The following is a 19,260-nucleotide window of genomic DNA, read 5'->3' as shown; positions in this document are numbered from 1 at the left end:
TTTCATTTATCATTTCAATTTTTTAAAAAAATAACCTGTACTGTATATATAAGGATAATGTTTATAGTGTATGTGAAACTGTTTGTGCTTCTGCCACAGTTGAACAAAACAGAATGTAGGCAGGTTTTTACTGTTGAATATGGGAATGGGAACATTGCCAAGGAAAAATCCCACTGTGTGAAAGGAAAATGATTTGTTTACAGTTGTTAGGCATTCGTGGTAATAAATATCCAGAAGTCAAGATACAACATGTGTTGTGAAAAAGCAAAGTCCTTGCTCTGCTAGCAAGAAAAGCAGAGGATGATAAATTTAACCAATAAGGATGATAAAAGTAGCATTTTTCCAAATGCTACAATATTCTGTTCCTCTGACATTTGAATCAGTCCACAATATGTTATTTATTTGACTGAAGAGTTTTTTTGTAACAATTCCTACAAGAGAAAAAAAAAAGAAAATAGAGTAGGAATCACTAGTTGTCTGAAGTTCCTTGCTCCTTACTTTAAATTAAACAACAAAATAATTTTACTTGACATTTACTAACACAAACCTGAATCCCTAATAAATTCTGCAGAGTGCTGACAGGTTGAATTGCAAGAAGAAAGGGGTGGGGGACTTTGCCCTTCTCCCCATCGCTACTATTGGATTATTTATGAAGGAGACAAAGGAAATAGTCTGGGATCTGCAAATCATCTTTTCATAACTGCTTTCTTGTATCTAGCATTTGATGGAAGGTTTTGATTTCATGAACAGCGCATTAAAGGAAGCCAAGTTTTCTTCTGTCAGATTGAATATGATGGAGGAGTTTGTTCTCTCTATTATTTGGAACAACTATGAGGTAGATTGCAGGTATCTCTTTTATTCTGCAGGTGAAAGAAGTATGTATGAATAACCAGTTCCTCGAACTGTTTTCAGCTTGCAGAGAGAGGGGGAGTTTGGGAGTTCTCTCTGTATTATTTTATTTTGGAAGAAAGGGATTTCTAACAATTATCCCCCTAGATGTTCTAGTGATGAAATAAATTATCCCCCTAGATCATGCTGCATTTGCAATGGGGGAGATGTTTGGGGAAGGCAGCAGGTGAATTGGGGGGGGGGGGATGGTAGAGGAACTGCTTCCAAGCCATTGGGAGAGATATCCAATCTAACTTTTGTCTGTATGTGTGTGTTTGAGAGAGAGTGAGGGAGGGAAGGGGCTAGGAAAGATAATCCAATCCAACTTGTGTGTGTGTGTGTTTCTTTCTTTGAGAGAGGGGGAGGGAGGGAGAGAGTGACGGAGGAAGGAGGGGAAGGGAGAAGAAAAAGAAAAAGAAGGAAACTTTTTTCGCAAAGGAGAAAAACAAATGCTGTTGCTTTAAATCGGAACTGAGCATGCCTAGCTGTGGAATTCTGGGAGTTGAAGTCCACAAGTCTTAATGCTTATAAATTTAAATTGAAAAGGTGCAGGGAACAACAAATTGGTTATATGGTTATATATTATATGGTTTTATGTTTTTGAAGTTTTGGGGTTTGTGCAATATGAGCTTTGTGTTTCTAAAAGGGTTTGGATAATTCCCTGCTTGTGAATGGAGCCAAACTTTCTCTAGGATCATTATCTCATTATCTCTATCTGGCAGGAATGTGGACTGAGCCTCAGGCAGGTTTCTTTGTTAGCAGAAAGACAAAAACAGCACAGCAATTTAGGGCTGGAAGGCTACTGGGAGGTCATCTAGTCCAACCCCCTGCTGCAGCGGGAAATCTCACATTGGATGGATTATTTTGGTGCCTCTAACAGAGAGGAAAATTGCCAGAAAGAAGGAGTTTACTAGGACAAGGCTGCCATGCAGAGGAAGGCAGAGATAGTCCTTGATTTATGACTACAATTGAGCCCAAAATTTTGGTTACTAAGCAAGAGCATTGTTAAGTGAGCTTCACCACATTTTACCCAATCTATGACATCTCCTGGTGAGTGACATCAAACTGGCTACTCTCACCCGGTCACATGACTGCCAAGCCACTCCCACAAAACAGGCCACACCTATAGAATAGGTTCTAAAAAAATTTGAAACCCATCACTGATATGCACATTGTTTAGATTGTTCTTTCATGGTCTTACAAACGTGCATTTCGAAGTTGTTACATTAACAAGAACTCAGATACAGTATTCCAGGTTGAGTTGAATGTCTATCCTGAACAATGAATTGCATGAGAACACTGAAAGTATCCAGGGAGATGGAAAACAAAGACTAATCTAATATCTAAGAATCATCCACAAGCAAGAAAATTGGACTTCCTATCTTTCCAGCAAGTACTTTTGAGCAACATACTGCTTCTAGTAAAAGGAGTGACATGTGTATAATGGGAAATACAGATAACTGTCTGTAGAGCTAGTAGATCTACCTGCCCGATAGTACACTATTTATAAAGAAGTATTTTATGTGCAAGATAATAGAATCTATTTCTCCACCTCACGCCATAATGATACATGTTAAGTTAAAAGAGTGTACCATCTGCAGAAATTCAATTTCCATTTGAAGAGCCTCACAGGCATTTTCCGTTTCATCTTCTTTATAATTCTCCAACTGCTTTTTAAGCCTGTGCCAATATTAAGAGAAAAAAAATATCATGCCACCTGATCTGGTGAAGTTGTCAGCTTCCTCTTAACTGCAAACCTAATCCTCATTTAATCTTGATTATTTTAGCAGGAATTTACAAAGCCCTCCCAATAATTGATGGGTCATGCATTAATACACAGTTATAAATTGCAACCAAATTTAGTTTTGAGGTAACAACTGTATTCAGCAACCTAAAAATCATAATGTAGTATCAGCCAAAGATTAGCAGTATGTAGAAATTAAAATAATTTGGGGGCAATGAGGTTTATCTTTTAAACCTGCATTACAGATCTTTGTTTAATTTATCTCTGGCTAGATCTCTCAAACCTTGGAAGAAGATGGTCATTTATCTCCTTTTAGTTAGTTTAGTTTAACCACAGATTAGATGTTTATTCTTGTGGTCAGCCACATTCTTTTTTATATCTCTTATCTCTTATTTCATTTACAAACTATCGTTGGGGAGTCAAGTAACATCAACATTTAAATAAGTAAATAAATCTACCATATAACCATGTGAGAACAAATCTTCCACAGGCTGATCCTTGGCTTCAGAATATTTTACCAAACTATAAGTGTTCTGAAGGGTGATGGAAGGAACAGGATTGAGGCAACACAGATCTAATGCAACTGGGTTTATTAACGTAACAAGTAACCAAACAACAGCAGCTCTGAAAATGGCAACAATGCAACGCCCGTTTGACAGCTCTTTTATACAGCGGCTGTCAAACGGGAAGCCAATGAACTGTCTTTATTTTCCCTCTCCTGACATGCCTCCAGCCAATCACCACGGCTTGCAGCGTCATGTCTTCGGAGTCTGGACACAACATCCCTTTCTCTCTGGATGGCGCATGCTTAGTCCTGGGAGTATGCTGGCCGCCTGCACACTCTGCCATATCTTCACAGAGCAGGTGGATCAGGACTCGGAGTGGAATGTTGCAGCCGTGCCGGAGGAACTTCCTGCAACCAGGTCGGCAGGCCCACTGGAATGCTGTCATCTGGATGTTGGCCCCCATTCCCAGGTGAGCCCAGCTGTGGGTGAGAGCGACGAGGTGCTGGGTTGGTGCAGTTGGCAGGAGCATCTGTGGTGGGAATGGCAGAACCCATTGGCCCCAACGGGGGTTATGCGGCTTGAGTTGCTAACAGTGGTGTGGTGTGGCATCTTCAGAGCTGATTAACCTGGTGGCGCCACACTCGGCTGTCATCTAGTCAGATCCTGTAAGAGCAGGGCCAGTTACTTACAATATGAATCCCGGTAGCCACTGCGGGTCGCCCCCATAGCTCCTGGCGCAAACTGTGTCCCCTAATGCAAACTCTCGCAGGCCATTAGTAGGAGGTGGGGGCCGGTCAGCCTCATAGCTGGGATGCAGTCTATCTAAATCTGTCCGCAGGTGGCGACCCATCAATAATTCAGCCGGGCTTCAATTAGTGACAGGGCAAGGCATAGTGTGTTGCGAGAGAAGGTATTTAGCTACCTGTTCTGTCCAATTGAGGGCACCTAGCTTGGCTAAGGCTTCTTTTATGGATCTAACCATCCGTTCTGCCGTGCCATTACTGGCTGGGTGGAACAGAGCAATTTGCGCATGGCGATGCCATGGCTTGCTAAAAACATCTGAAACTGGGCTGATGTTAATTGCGGGCCATTATTGGAGACAATGGTGTCAGGAAAACCATGGGTGACGAAAAGGCTTTGCAAAAGCTGGATCACAGCCTCGGACATGATTGATGCCATGACAGCCACCTCTACCCACTTAGAGTAGGCATCAACTATGACTAAGAATGTGCACCCCTGGAACGGGCTAGTGAAATCCATGTGGATTTGTGACCATGGGCCCCTGCAGGTTTCCCACTCCCTCACGGGTGCTAAAGGGGAAGCGGGTTGCGAGAGTTGGCATTGCTGGCAGGCAGCAACCCAGTTAGTAATTTCCTGGTCAAGCTGTGGCCATCACACATAGTTCCTGCCTAAAGCCTTCATCCTGACTATGCCAGGATGGTCGTCATGAAGGCAAGTCAGGATGCGGTGCTGTAACTGTGGGGGAACAATGACCCAGTTCTCCCATAACAGGCAGCCTCCTTGCACCGAAAGTTCCAGTTGCCTTGTAACAAAGGGACGGAACTTCCCTGCAGAGGCCCTTGCAGCCATCCCCTTTTCACCCAATCTAGGACTTGGGACAGGGTGCTATCTTTAGCGGAATAGGCTGCAATGTCAGTGGCAGAGAGGAGGACTGTGGGCTCCTCTACAAGCATGACAGAAGCAGAGGGGGCTGGGTCAGTCATTGGTAAGGGAAGGGAGCAGCGACTAAGAGTGTCAGCATGCCGTAATTCTTTGCCAGGCCGATAGACAAGGCAGTAATTATAGGCAGCAAGAAATTCTGCCCAACGGGACATTCTAGGGGAGAGAATGAAAGGAGTTTGTTTATCACCGGCCAACAATCCCTACAGAGGTTTGTGGTCAGACACAAGCTCAAAATAGCGAACGTATAAATAATCGTGGAAATGCTTTACGCCAGCCACTAAGGCTAGGGCCTCTTTATCAATGTGGGCATAATTACGTTCTGTAGAGGACAGCGTGCGAGAATAATAGGCAAGAGGTGCTTCAGACCCACTGGGCAGCCTATGGCTAAGCACAGCTCCAATGCCATATGGGGAAGCATCGCATGCGAGGACAAGAGGCAGGGATTCGCTATATTGAACTAATACAGAATCCGATGTTAACAAGGACTTGACTGCTGCGAAAGTGCGGGCTTCCACTGTGCCCCATTTCCAGGCTGTTTTCTTGTTGAGGAGCCGGTGGAGAGGCTCAGCAACCAAAGCTTTATGTGGCACAAAAGCAGCGTAGAAATTTAGTAGACCTAAGAAAGATTGGAGCTCCACTTTGTTGTTAGGGGTGGGAGCGTGATGGATGGCCTCTAACTTGGAAGGGGTGGGGTGGATGCCAGACTTATCTACAAGGAACCCTAGAAATTCGACTTGTGGAGGTACCCTAGAAATTCTACTTGTGGGACCCCAATTTTGCATTTGGATGCAGAACCTGGTGAGCACGGTGCGTAAGGTGGCAATGAGTGCATGCTGGTCACTAGTGCTGACCAGCACGTCATGAAAATAGGGAACAACCCCAGGGATCCCTTGGAGCAGGTGCTCCATCAGACTTTGAAAAATCCCTGACGCTGTACTAACCCCAAACTGCAGGCGGTGACAGCAGAAGGCTCCCCTGTGGGTCACGATTGTCTGAGCATCAGCAGTGACATCATCCACAGGGAGCTGCTGATACGCCTGCGCTAGGTCGAATTTTGCAAATATGGAACCCTGTCCCAGGGAATGAAGTAGATGTTGTACCACTGGAACAGGGTTAGGGTTAGCCTGCAATGCTTTGTTGAAAGTTACCTTGTAATCAGCACACACCCTGATAGATCCATCTGGCTTAATTGGGATAACAATTGGCATTTCCCAACAGGCATGATCAACAGGTTCTAACAACCCCTGGCTAATCAATCTATCCAATTCAGCATCCAGCTTAGGGCGAAGTGCTAAAGGAACCCTTCTAGGCTTAAGGCAAATTGGTGCTACCTGGGGATCTAAATTAAAAGATATAAGGGTGCCTGTACATTTACCCAAACCATCCTTGAAAACATCTGCAAACTCATTGATCAAGGACTGGAAATCTTTGGCTGCCAAGGCGTGGATGGCAATGATGTCAAGTCCCAATGCCTAGAATCAGTCGAGACCCAGCAATGTGTCTTGGACCACAATGAGTGGAAGGCAACCAGTAAAATGCTGGGTGGATACCTTAAAGAGGCCATTGCCTAGAATAGGGATTGACCGTCTTGATAGTTACTCAGACGGACGGCACAGGGAGAGAGACGAGTCTTCGCCATGAACGGCACTAAACATTTTAAAGTGTTCCAAGAAATGAGGGAACATGAAAGTCAGTGTCCACCTCCATCTGACAGGGTGCTCCTTCAAGATGGACACTGAGGAAAAAAATTTCACATTTTTTTCCTTAGCTTGATTTATAGACAGCTCTAAGTAATCACTATCATTAGAGATAGCATAAGTCCTCCCTCAACCTAGTAGGATGTCTAGGCGGCTTCACAGTAGCTGGCTTAATTGGGTGGTGCTCTGGCACAGGGGATGGAACCCAACAAACCTTGGCTAGGTGGCCTTTTCACCCACAATGACAGCACACAAAAGCTTTAAACCTGCACGTGTCTCTGGCATGATTGACTTTGCAGCCAGCACATAAGTGGAGGGGGCGACCCTACGCCCAGTGCGCCTCTTGACAGGAGTTGTCCATAGACGGCTGACATTATCCTTCGAGATATCATCCCCCACTTCCTCATCATCGTGATGGACAGCGGACGCTCATGAGATGGAGGAAGAGGCATTTTGATATCTTTGGATTTCTGCAGAGGATTTTTTGGCCATCTCAGAAGCCCTTGATTCATCCAGTACAGTTTTGAGAGTCAGCTCTGTGTGCCTATCAGGCAACGCTGTAGTTTCAGATCACTGACCCCACAGACCAATTGATCTACTAAGTTCGCTTCTAGGTCAGTGAAATCACAATAGAGGGCAGCTGACTGGAGAGCAGCTACGTATTGGTTAATTGACTCTCCCTCTAACTGAAATCTTTGCCTGAAAGTGCATCTTCAGGAGATTTTGAAAGATGCGGGGGCACAGTGTGTCCTCGGTTTCTCAATTAAGACATCCCATGGGACAGAATGTACAGGCTGAGGACACAAAGTGCCCTGGATGTTCTGAACACCTCTGGTCTGCAGGCACTTAAAAATACGATCTTTTTCAGCTGCCAGACCACCTGGTAAGATCGTGAGCTTCTAGGAAGCATTCAAAATGCTCTACAAGGGCTTCCCAGGACTTTGTTGCCAGACAGAAAGCTGTGAATGAGGCTAATGTGGCCATCTTGAAAAGGACGCACCTCAGGTTACCTCAGGAGAGAGAGAGAAAAACATTTTCCATTCTTTCGTCATGGCGTGCCATTCGGACGCCTCACCTCTCTCTGTTTCAGTGTCTCAGCCGATCCGTTGCTCAATCCTGATATCCCACCTTCGTCACCAGTGTTCTGAAGGGTGATGGAAGGAACAGGACTGAGGCAACACAGATCTAATGCAACTTGGTTTATTAAGGTAACAAGTAACCAAACAACAGCAGCTTCGAAAATGGCAACAACGTTTTTATACAGCGGCTGTCAAATGGGCAGCCAATGAACTGTCTTTATTTTCCCGCTCCTGCTGACACGCCTCCAACCAATCACCATGGCTTGCGGCGTCACGTCTTCGGAGTCTGGACACAACAATAAGCTTCCTGGTTTTCTGTTTTCATTCTGCCACAAGGCAAAACTATTGTTATAGGGTGGTGGCTGGGTAGCTGCTTAGGCAGCTTAAGCATTTTGATGGTGCTTTGTTTGCTTGATTCATTAAGCACAGCATCATGTGCCTGTGACTTGCAGTTTCCTATTGGCTTCCCCATTGGCTTTGCTTGCTGGAAGCCAACTGTGAAGGTTGCAAATGGTAACCACACAAGTCTAAGAGGCTGCAGCTGTCATGAACACATACCAGTTGCAAAGTGCTTGAATCTTGGTCATGTGACTGTGGGGATGCTGTTATGGCTGTAACTTCAAGGGCTGTCTGTAAATCTCTTTTTTCAGTGGTGTTGCAATTTCAAATGTTTTCTGAACAAGCAGTTAATAAGCGATTATTTGATGCAACTTAAGCAAGTGTGGGATAATGAGGGTTTGGACTAATAGCTGGGAAGCCCACATTCTATTTCTTCATTAGACATGTAACTTTACTCAACAACAATAGCAAAACACAATATTGTTTTGAACAGTATTTTCAAAATAAACCTTTAAAGATATAGACTTATATTCCTTCTATACTTCCTAATACATTGATGGTGGAGTCTTAGTTCAGGTAACACCCTGAATATATGTCATAAAATGTCCTCAATGCAGATGACAAGAAGTTATTGGTAGCAGCAGGCAAAGTGCTATTCATTAAAAAATCCCGATTTTTCTAAAATAGTTTGAGAATCAGGTTACATAAAATTCAAAAAGCATTTTTTTCACTACAGACTATTTTATAAAGAAAACTCCCGATATAGCGCAGTTTATTTGTTGAGGATCAGAAATGTTTCTCAGGCTAATGATGCATGTTACATAAGGATTATGTTTGAGATAAATCTTCCCCCCAAAATTAAATATATAACACATGGATATCATATTACATGAAATGTTTTACTAGCATAGAGATTACTTAAAAAATTAATTGAATGAGTGATTCTAATTCCATCAGTGACAAGTTAATACATAATCTTATAATAAATAGGCCAAATTTTAGTAGTGCCATAAGTTTAAAAAAAAACCTTCTGAAATATGGGAGTTATATGAAATTTATTCTGACTTTCTTTTTGCAGCCTCTGAACTTGTCTTAGAATTTAGACCTGAAGGATAGAAGGCAATTAAAGAAAGACGACAGAAAACTGAATAGAAGTGAAAAACTATTTATAGCATCTCTTCTACAAGAAATTAAAAAGATCTAAAAACCAGGAATCCACATGCAGCATACTACCCATTATATTTGCTTAAGTAGATACTTGCTGGACCAAGAAAAGGCTATTTCAGATCATTTAATGGCCCGTAGTATATGCAGCCATAAAGTTATACTGCACTTCTTGTCATACCTGTCAGGAGACTGCAGAATGAAAGTTAACTATAAAATTGTATCAAATCCATTCACGATAAGAAAGGAACACTTTCTAGGGTCAATGTGGTGATTTTGAGAATGGTAAGTGAGCTTATATAAGTGTTATATTGTGGGGACAGTTTATCAGTTAGAACATGGGATGTGGGCTGAGATTTTATAGATAAGCTGTATTAGATACTCGTGAGGTTCACAAGTTTTCTGTATAGAGAATGGTGCATTATTGCATAAATGCTGCTTCCATGCATAAAGATTTTGTTGAGCATAATGGTAACATGCAGTTCTGAATTAGACAGCTATTTTAGTGAAACATTAATTCAAAACCTAGCTTCCCTGTTAGTATGCCTTTATCCAGTGTAGATGTTTTTATAAGCCACTCTATACCCTACTGGCAATTGTGAGAAAAAGGATCAAGCAGCTCTCGGAGAGCCTTCAATAATGTACTCACTAATAGATGAGGGCTGGAGTATACTTATCCACTTTCTAAGATTACTGTCAAACCCCTAATCATAGCACACCAAGGAAGTTGGATTCCAAGTCCTATTAATGAAGCTTAATGCCATAAAAAAGTAGTTAGATTGTAGAAACTAAGTATGTTCCAGCTTTCATTTATTATTATAACACTGCATGATCATCTTTTTTCTTAGCTACAGATCTACTATTATGTTTTGCAGTCATGTTGTCTCAGGATACCTATGTATATTCTATGCACATTTGTTAGTTTTAAGGATTCATGTACACAATCATAGATAGATCACTTTTAGTAAGACTGATACAGGAGCATGGTGGCTCACAAGGTTAGGATGCTGGGCTGATGATGGCAGGCTTGTGTTCGAGACCCAGTTGCTGCCGAAAGACAGAGTGAACTTCCATCACATGCGGCAGCTTCTGCTCACCTAGCAGTTTGAAAGTGGCAATTGCCAGTAGATAGACAGGTACCACTTTAAGTGGGAAACTTTATGGGGTCATGAAAAGAGCCTGCAACTGGGTGTTCTCTAGGCAATGATGATGATGATGGCATTTCAGTCTTTCAACCCAGAAGTGCCTTGGTACCCCCAATTCAACTGTAGTAATAGTATTACTGATTTTAGAAAAATTATTTTATATTGCTTTATTTTACTTAAAACTAATATTCCCCAATAACAAACAAAGTCTTTGAACTCAAACATTAAGTAAAGAAAACAAATTCTCTCATCAGCCCAGTTTTTCAAATCAGTGAAATGAATCCTGCCTAGGATCTTTTTTCAAATCTTAATACTGCTGCAGTTTATTCTGTAATTTCCAAATTTCAAGAATTTATTTTTTCATCGCTGAAAAATCTTCTAGAGTTATGAAATCTTTCCCACCAAATTCATAACACCTAAAAATGTACATATTATGCATCCATTGTGTGCCTGGATGTCTAAGTAATAGAAGCAGCTGTGATATTATAGGTAACAAAACAGGAAACCAAAATGCACAAAATGCAGATAAAATATGCAGTAAAATGGGTAAAGAGTAGGGGGGAAATGATTCAATCAATTTAAAGAGTATATTTATGTAGGGATCAAATAATCAGTGCTGGAGATCTGCAAGAATATGCCTTGCCGTGTTACATATCTGCAATCAGGAGGTATGGAAATCACCATATGTGACTATATTTAACTTCATTGCATAGGGATGATTTATGATCCCATCTAGAAGGGAGCTACAATCTATAGTTTTATCAGAAACCAATGATTGAGCCAAAACAAAAATTAGAATATTAATTTCTCCCTATTGCCTATTTAGATTGCAACTCATTTGCTTGAAGTCAATACAAGATTCAACAGGTGCCCATTATAGTGTTGGAACTATAGATCTAGGAAGAGCTACTGTTGGTCAGCTAGGTAATCAGTGCAGGTTTCATCTAAAGGCAACTTAATATACTTTGCAATTAGTCCCTTCCAGAGCAATCACTGCAGTATTTTTATAGATTAACATAGTCACTATCCTTTCCTGATCTGTTGTTATAAAACCCAAAAGCTGATTGAGAAGTTTTACAACAGGATACATCTACATTGTTGCTCCCAAAGGCATTGGTATACACACCAGATTTGCATGTTTATCATATGAGATGCATTCTTACTGGATACAAACCTGAAATTTACAAGCAGCAATTGAAGACAAGATATCTTGCTATGTATCAATTCATCTGCATGTGCCAAGAATAAAGGCAATTGGCTTAGAAGAAGGAAAAGTGTAGGTCACCTTTCTCCTGTAATAATCTAGCATATCTTGCTGTTTACTCAAGTTCCTTTCAGAAAGGACTTCTAAGCTACATCACAACTTGATCTCCATTTACTCTGTCCCCAACCATGGAAATCGGCTGTAGTCACAATTGGTCACGACATTGGTAGAATGGCAGTCACAGTTTGAGTCACTGTTCATTAAAGCAAGTAGTGGAATACCACCACCACCACCCCGCCCCACTACTTGCTTTGATGAACAGTGACTCAAACTGTGACTACCATTCTACAAATGTTGATAAGAGAGAAAGGAGGAAAAACGTTAAAGTGACAGGTCATTGAGGAAAGCGAGATGAGAGCAAATTATTCTAGTTCTGAAGATTTCCTCCTTCATGCTGCTTGTGCTCTGCTGTCAAGCCTGCAACTTGGATTCATAAGAAGGGATTGGGTAGCAGTTTCCACATAGGAAGGGAATCATCCAATATATCAACTGGAGAGAGTTTGTTTTGTCCTCATAAGAGAGTAAGGAGGGCCCAGTGTGTGACAGCTGGTGGAGTGGATCATGACCTAAGTACAGATAAACAACCCATTTGGATTTGGATTAGAGGCAGTAAGGAGAATATACAATGGGATTGAAACCCAGAAAAGAAAACGGAGAAGAAAGGGAAACTGCTGCACTAAACTTTTGCAAGAGAAATAGGTTGTTGAATTGTATAAATATATTTAGGGTTTAAAATGTTTTAGGAGCGTGAAAAGAGCTTGCCTGGTTGTTGGGTGACAGAGGGGGAAAGAGAGAGATCATTTTCCAATACTACTTAATATTTTAAAATCTACAGGGAATGACAAATGGATCACAGCCTTTCTAAATTAAGTTTTCTTGCATGTGCATCTGAATAAATAAAATTATTCCCATGCGAAATTCCAATATCACAATGTACCCTAGAGCAAGTTTTTATTCTTGGATGACAAACACTGATCCTGGAGTCCATAATAGAAATACTGACACATCCCTGACTATAATAGTTCCACTGTGCATTAATATAAAAACATTTTAGGAAATCAAAGAGCAGTTGTCATTACAGAAATTCATTCTGTATCCCAGAGATTACTCCAGAGATGGAAATTTCCTGCTTATAAAATTAACAGCATATTAAATTGAAAATATTTGCTTAAAACCAACACAATCATGGCCTTAGGCAACCTACCACTAATATGAAGGATTTGTTAAGCTCTAGTGGAAATATTTCCTTGCAGATTTATGTGAACGCAGTGTTCTTTGTTCTTCTATGGTTTCATTTATGGTTTCATTTCCAATAATAAGATATTAAAAAAAAACATTTTGCTTTTAGATTAATCAAGTAAACAAACCCCTCACCAATGAAATAAAAACACGATAATATTCCAATGCTACTTCTAGATTTAAAAATGTTGCAGCATCCCACATCTCAAAAGAACAATTCCTCTGTCTCTAGAAAGGTATCACTTTTTAAAAAAATGATAAAACAAACAAGAGACCAAAAGTGGACTAGTGACATACAGCTCATCTGTCTGAATATGTAATTTAACATATAAATATTAGGTATGAGAAAACAGCCTGTAAATCACGGATGTCAAAATACAGGATTTGAAATGCTGGGGTGTAAACACTGAGTCCTTTATAATTGAAGTAATACCTAATAGGAAAGAAGAGTTCTAATTAGATGTTACTGTAATGCTGCTTTCAGACTAGTTGGCCTACAAAGCTTCTAAAATTCTCCTATGATGCTTGTGCAATCTAGTGTGAAATTAAAACATTTTGGAGTAAAATAACTGCTAACATATAATCCTTTTATTTTTCTCAGTGTTTTAAGGATTTCTGTTATATCCTTAGTATTATTTTCCTTTATTAGCATAAGTACAGAATATATCTAAATGTGTGTTTTGCTTTAGAAAATGTCGTGAAAAAAATGCATTTTGATGCTACCTTGTTTCTAGTTAATCACCAATAAAAGTCATGGATTTTAATGAAATTTATTCAAAGGATTATACCCTAAAAGCTTTTGCAAGTAATATTTTAACCAGGGATATAGTTACTAATTTGTAAAAATCTTCCGATGCCACTTATATGGTGTTATATGATGGGAACAATGGAAAGAATCAGAATATTTTGCTAACCTAGTCAGATTTTGTAAAGTGTTCTATAGATAAAAGTAATGCTAGTTGAGAAATTGTTAATTTAAAAGCTTCTTAAGCTTTCAGTAAATAAATCTCTTTCTCTTCATTAAAATATTTTCATTTTGCTATAAAACAAGCCAATGAATTCAAATGCAGATGACATGTATAGCATATATCATGACTCTAGTCAAGCCTTACTGTAATCTTTGTGCAAGATCACAATTTTTCCTTGAATTGCTAAGAAGTGAATATTTAAAAAATGTTATACCTATTAAATAACTCCCTTTCCCGCCCTAGAGCCATATATGGATGAAGAAATGACAAACAAACAAACAAGCAGGCTTTATAGAAAGATGAGAGATGAGACATCAGATAGATGTAATACAAAGGATATACCATGCATAATAGAAATAATAAGAAAATATAATGAGTAAATTAATTTTTGTTTAATTGACTAAGGCAAGGATTTTGATGATAAAGATCATGCTAAAATATGAAATGTACTAAATCTAATGGGCATAGCAAAATAGCTGATTATTCTTTTAACACTAAAAAGCTATTGTAAGAGTTAGTATTGTTAAAAAGAGTAATATAGAATAAGAAATGAGCCCCTGATTATGTATGTATGTATGTATGTATGTATGTATGTATGTTAAGGTGACCAGACATCCTGATTTCAGCGGGATAATCATGCTTTATAACAATTTGTCCCGTGTCCCGGCCCGTTTTTAAAAAGTCCCGATTTTCTGGCTTCATGTTGGAAGCCCAGTGGATTTGCTTTAGAAATCCTAACTCAGTACTTTCATTGAAGATATTAAAACATTAAAGCAACAAAACAGACCCCCCCGCCCCTTTTACTCACTTTTATAAGAAAAAATGACCAAGTACCATAGAGCTCCAGGAAACATGTGACTAGAGAGGGAAGCGACTGTTACTTCCTGGAATTTCCGGAGGGGAGGGGCACAGAGGTTGGAGGGCTGCTCCAAAATGGTGGCAAAGTTTCTTTGAAAAATATTTCCCTGACTAATTTCATCATTTCAATTTGCTCAGTTTTTTGTATTAACATCTACATCATTCTGGGTTTACTTGGAGTGCAAGCCTGCTGGTAAGTGAGCTGGGTTTTTTTCTTTTATTTTTTTAATGTATTTTAAAATAATATTTTATTTATTGTGCATAGGATTTTTTAAAATTCTGTGTGGATTCTTTTTTTAAATTGTCTTAGACTATTTAAAAAAAGATTCTATCCAAAATAAATTGAAGTGAAACCATGTTTAAAAATTCTATGCACAATACTTTGAAATATATTGTGCATAGAAAGAATAGTTTGAAATGTTTTACTTCAATTTATTCTTTGTGGATTCTTTTTTTAAATTGTCTTAGGCTATTTAAAAAAAGATTCTATCCAAAATACAAAATACCAGCTGCAGTTATGCACTTAAGAACTGTGGCAAGAAAGGTGGTATAATGGGCTTAATGACCAAAGTTACAATGGCATTGTAAAAAGTGACTGATGACCATTTTTCACACTTAGCGACCATTTTCACACTTAGCGACCGTTGCAGCATCCTCATGGTCACGTGATCAAAATTTTGATGTCTTCAAATAAATCTGATTTCTCAAGAAGAAGTAGCCCGAAACATTAAGAGAATGAAGCAGAATTACTTCGAACATGCAAATAAAACTGGGAGATGGTTGGCTCACAAAATAAGAAAAGACAATGCAAAAAAAACTATTAAACAACTGAGGGACGAGGAGGGGAATTTGAAACAAGAAATAGGGGAAAAGAAAAAGATTGTACAGAATTACTACAAGAAACTATATGAACCGGATGAAATTAGTGAACAAGAATTAGGAAATACTTAATAGAACAGAAACTTCCAGCCTTTTCGGAGGAGATGAGAGAGATGCTTGATAAGGAAATTACACAAGAGGAATTGAAAAAGGCCATTCAAAAACAAAAAAAACAATAAAACACCTGGTCCGGATGGGCTTCCGTCGGAAATCTATAAAAAATTCCAAAACACTTTAGAAGACGAACTATTAGAATTATTTAATGAGATACTACAAAAAGGTAAGGTCCCAAAATCCTGGGGGGAAGCTTTCATCACCCTAATACCAAAAGAAGAGGTGCATAACAGTAAAATTCAAAACTACAGACCTATATCCTTGCTAAACGGGGATTACAAAATTTTTATATCAATCTTGGTGGAAAGATTAAAAATAATATTAAATCAAAACATTCATTTGGATCAAAACGGTTTTCTCCCTAAAAGATACATTCGAAATAACACAAGAATAATAACAAGATCTGAGAAACAATTAGCGCTAATTTTTGTCGATGCGCAGAAAGCATTTGATAATTTAGACTGGAAATTTTTAATTACACAACTAAAAATGATGAAATTCAGCGACAAATTTATTAAGATTATAGAAACCATATACTCACAGCAATGGGCAAATATCATAATTAATGGAGAATTGACAGAGAGGGTACAGATTGGAAAGGGTGTCAGACAAGGTTGTCTGCTTTCCCCATTATTGTTTATTATGTCGTTAGATGTACTCCTAAACCAGATAACACTAAATCAGGAAATTAGGGGTTTGAAAAAAGAACAATATAAAACACAGGCCTTTGCGGACGACATGGTCTTTATTGTTGAAGACCCTCTAACCTCAGGACCAAAATTAATGAAAGACACTTTGGGCGTGTGGCCGGACTAAAAATAAATAAGGAAAAAACAAAAATGATTATAAAAAACTTTCCCAAAAAACAGATAGAAGAACTAGAAAAAGTAATGGAAATTAAGGCAACCAAAAAAGTCAAATACTTAGGGATTTGGGTATCCGCAAAATGTTCTTCCATAAAAGAAGATAATTATAATAAATTATTACAAAACATTCAAAAAGACTTAAAAAATTGGTCGAAGCTACAAATATCGTTGATGGGAAGAATCTCAGTAATTAAGATGAATGTCTTGCCAAAAATACTTTATTTATTTCAAACGGCACCGGTTAAATTAGGAGAAAAATTTTACAACGACTTGGATAAAATGGTACGAAACTTTGTCTGGAACGGCAAAAAGCCTAGAATTAAATATAAATATCTCCAAGATAAAAGAGCACAAGGTGGAATGGGTCTACCAGAATGGAAGACATACCACCAAGCAGCAACAACAATGTGGATAAAGGAGTGGGTAACATTAACCAATAAAATAATTCTAACTATAGAAGGTTACGACTTGCAATGGGGGTGGCACAATTATTTATGGAGTGAGGGAAATAAAGTCCACAACTACTTTAAAAGACATCATCTAAGAGGGGCATTGATAAATGATTGGCTTGAAATTAGGAGGAAATTCTATATCCAGTTACCCAAATGGATATCCCCGACGGAAGCTCTGATATACCCAAATCTGATAAACTTCGACAAAAATGTCATTTATAAACAACTGTTAGATAACCAAAATAGATTAAACTCAAGGGAAAACTTGGCTGAAATGAGAATAAATATTGACTGGTGGCCATATTTTCAAATACAAAATAAGTATAAATCAGATCTAGCATAATTTGGCTTCCAGGACAGGGACCAGGAATTGGATAAAATTCTAATAGGACCAGACGAGAAATTAATCTTGAAAATATATAATTGTTTGCTAACTCGAAAAATGGAAACAGAAAGAGTGAAAGAAGTCATGGTAACCTGGGCCCAGAATATTGGCCACACAATTATGCTAGACAATTGGGAAAGGGTATGGGAGTGGAACTTGAAATTGACGATGTCGACGGCCTACAAAGAAAACGTATATAAAATGTTTTACCGCTGGCATCTCTCTCCGACAAGACTGGCAAAAATTTCCACATCGGCCCAATGCTGGAAATGTAAAATAACATTGGGCACATACTACCACATGTGGTGGACGTGTCCAGTGGCTAAGACATATTGGAAGCGAATACTAAGATGGTTAAACGAAATTATGTCAACTAAATTAAACCTCAATCCGGAAATGTTTCTATTAGGGATAATAGACCCAAAAATAATTAAAACCAATCAATATCTACTTGTCCATATCCTGACGGCGGCAAGAATCTCATATGCGCAGTGCTGGAAGAAAGAAAATGCCCCCACTAGTACAATGGTTATGAATAAAATTTTAGAAATAGTGGTAATGAATAGATTAACAATGCTGATTAATGAAAAAGAAGATACAGACTTCTATAAAGTCTGGGAGAAACTATACAAATGGTTTGATAAGAAAGACAATGAGAATTAAGATATATAAATGAGATATTTTATTAACTTAAAATAACTTAAGGAACAATTTAAACTGAAATCATGATATACAAAGACTAAGTAACAAATGAGATAAGATATATATTAGAGGTGAGAATTCACCTACAAGTAAGATTAATAGACCACAGGGTTTAAAAAACTTTTGACGATCTGATGGGAAAAATCCGTTATGAATACCTGCATAGAATTAGTAATTTTTTTTCCTTAGGTAGATAGGTAGATAGGCAAGGTGAGATGAAATATGTATATATATGTATGAATTTTTGCCATTTGCGTTGTAAACATGTAATGAGTTCTATTTCTCTTTTTGTATTTTGTAAACCTTGCCTTTTTTACAACCTTTAATAAAAAATTTTTTAAAAAAATTGATGTTTGGCAACAGATTCGTATTTATGATGGTTTCAGTGTCCTGGGGTCATATAATCACCTTTTGACAAAGTCAAATGGGGAAACTAGATTCACTTATGTTACTAACTTATCAGCTGCAGTTATTCACTTAAGAACTGTGGCCAGAAAGGTGGTATAGTGACCAAAGTTACAACGGCATTGAAAAAAGTGACTGATGACCATTTTTCACACTTAGCAACCATTTTCACACTTAGCGACCATTGCAGCATCCTCATGGTCACGTGATCAAAATTTTGATGTTTGGCAACAGTTACAATTTATATTTGTAAATTGTAGTTATGTTAAAATAAAATAAAAATTACAATACTATTTTTGCGTTGTATGAAAATTTTTGTTGCTCCGTATAAAATTTTTAATCAAGCCCCCCTCCCACCCCGGTCAAAGGTGTCCCTCTTTACCAATCTGAAAATCTGGTCACCTTAATGTATGTATGTATGTATGTTATGTATGTTGTATGTATGTATGTATTTTCTGATAACTATTTAATTTGTTCAGGTAATATAGTATGACAGAGTTCAGAAAATGAAAGATCTGAGTTAATCTTAAATACAAATGTGGAAAAGGTTATGTAAACTACAAAGCCTATTTCATCAATTGTATGAAAAAGCTCAGTAATTTCATTACTGACCACAAAACAAGGAAAATAATAATTTTATTTTCTTGGTTCAAGAATAGTTAAAGATGAACATTGTATTGGAGAGGAAAAATCAAAAACAATGATTAACTTAAACAAAATTGTTTAATAAAAACATAAAATGCATGATTTTAAATATAATACACTAGCTGAATCAGTTTAAATAATAGAAAGTAAAATTGTTTTTGTATAGGTTATTTCTATTTTATGTATAAACCTTTATTTTACATAATGTTCAATAATTTGAATAATGATACATCACTTT

At 38.3% G+C, this 19,260-nt stretch overlaps 1 protein-coding gene across 1 annotated transcript in view; it reads right to left on the bottom strand.

Moving 5' to 3' along the window:
- Nucleotides 1-309: 309 nt before the first annotated feature.
- CCDC172 (coiled-coil domain containing 172) overlaps nt 310-19,260 on the bottom strand; it is a 28,561-nt gene continuing 9,610 nt past the window's right edge. Inside the window, exons 7-9 of the mRNA XM_087725012.1 lie at nt 2,481-2,568; nt 2,301-2,388; nt 310-431 (exon numbers count right to left, since the gene is read on the bottom strand). Coding sequence (XP_087581138.1) covers nt 310-431; nt 2,301-2,388; nt 2,481-2,568 — 298 coding nt within the window. The remainder of the gene's footprint in view (nt 432-2,300; nt 2,389-2,480; nt 2,569-19,260) is intronic.

This window comes from Thamnophis sirtalis, unplaced genomic scaffold (assembly GCF_051295495.1).
Source record: "Thamnophis sirtalis isolate CommonGarterSnake01/CBP01778 unplaced genomic scaffold, rThaSir2_p1.2 scaffold_11, whole genome shotgun sequence".
Taxonomy (NCBI): Eukaryota; Metazoa; Chordata; class Lepidosauria; order Squamata; family Natricidae; genus Thamnophis; species Thamnophis sirtalis.
Note: the sequence above shows the minus strand (reverse complement) of the source record. Positions and strands in the feature narration are given on the sequence as shown.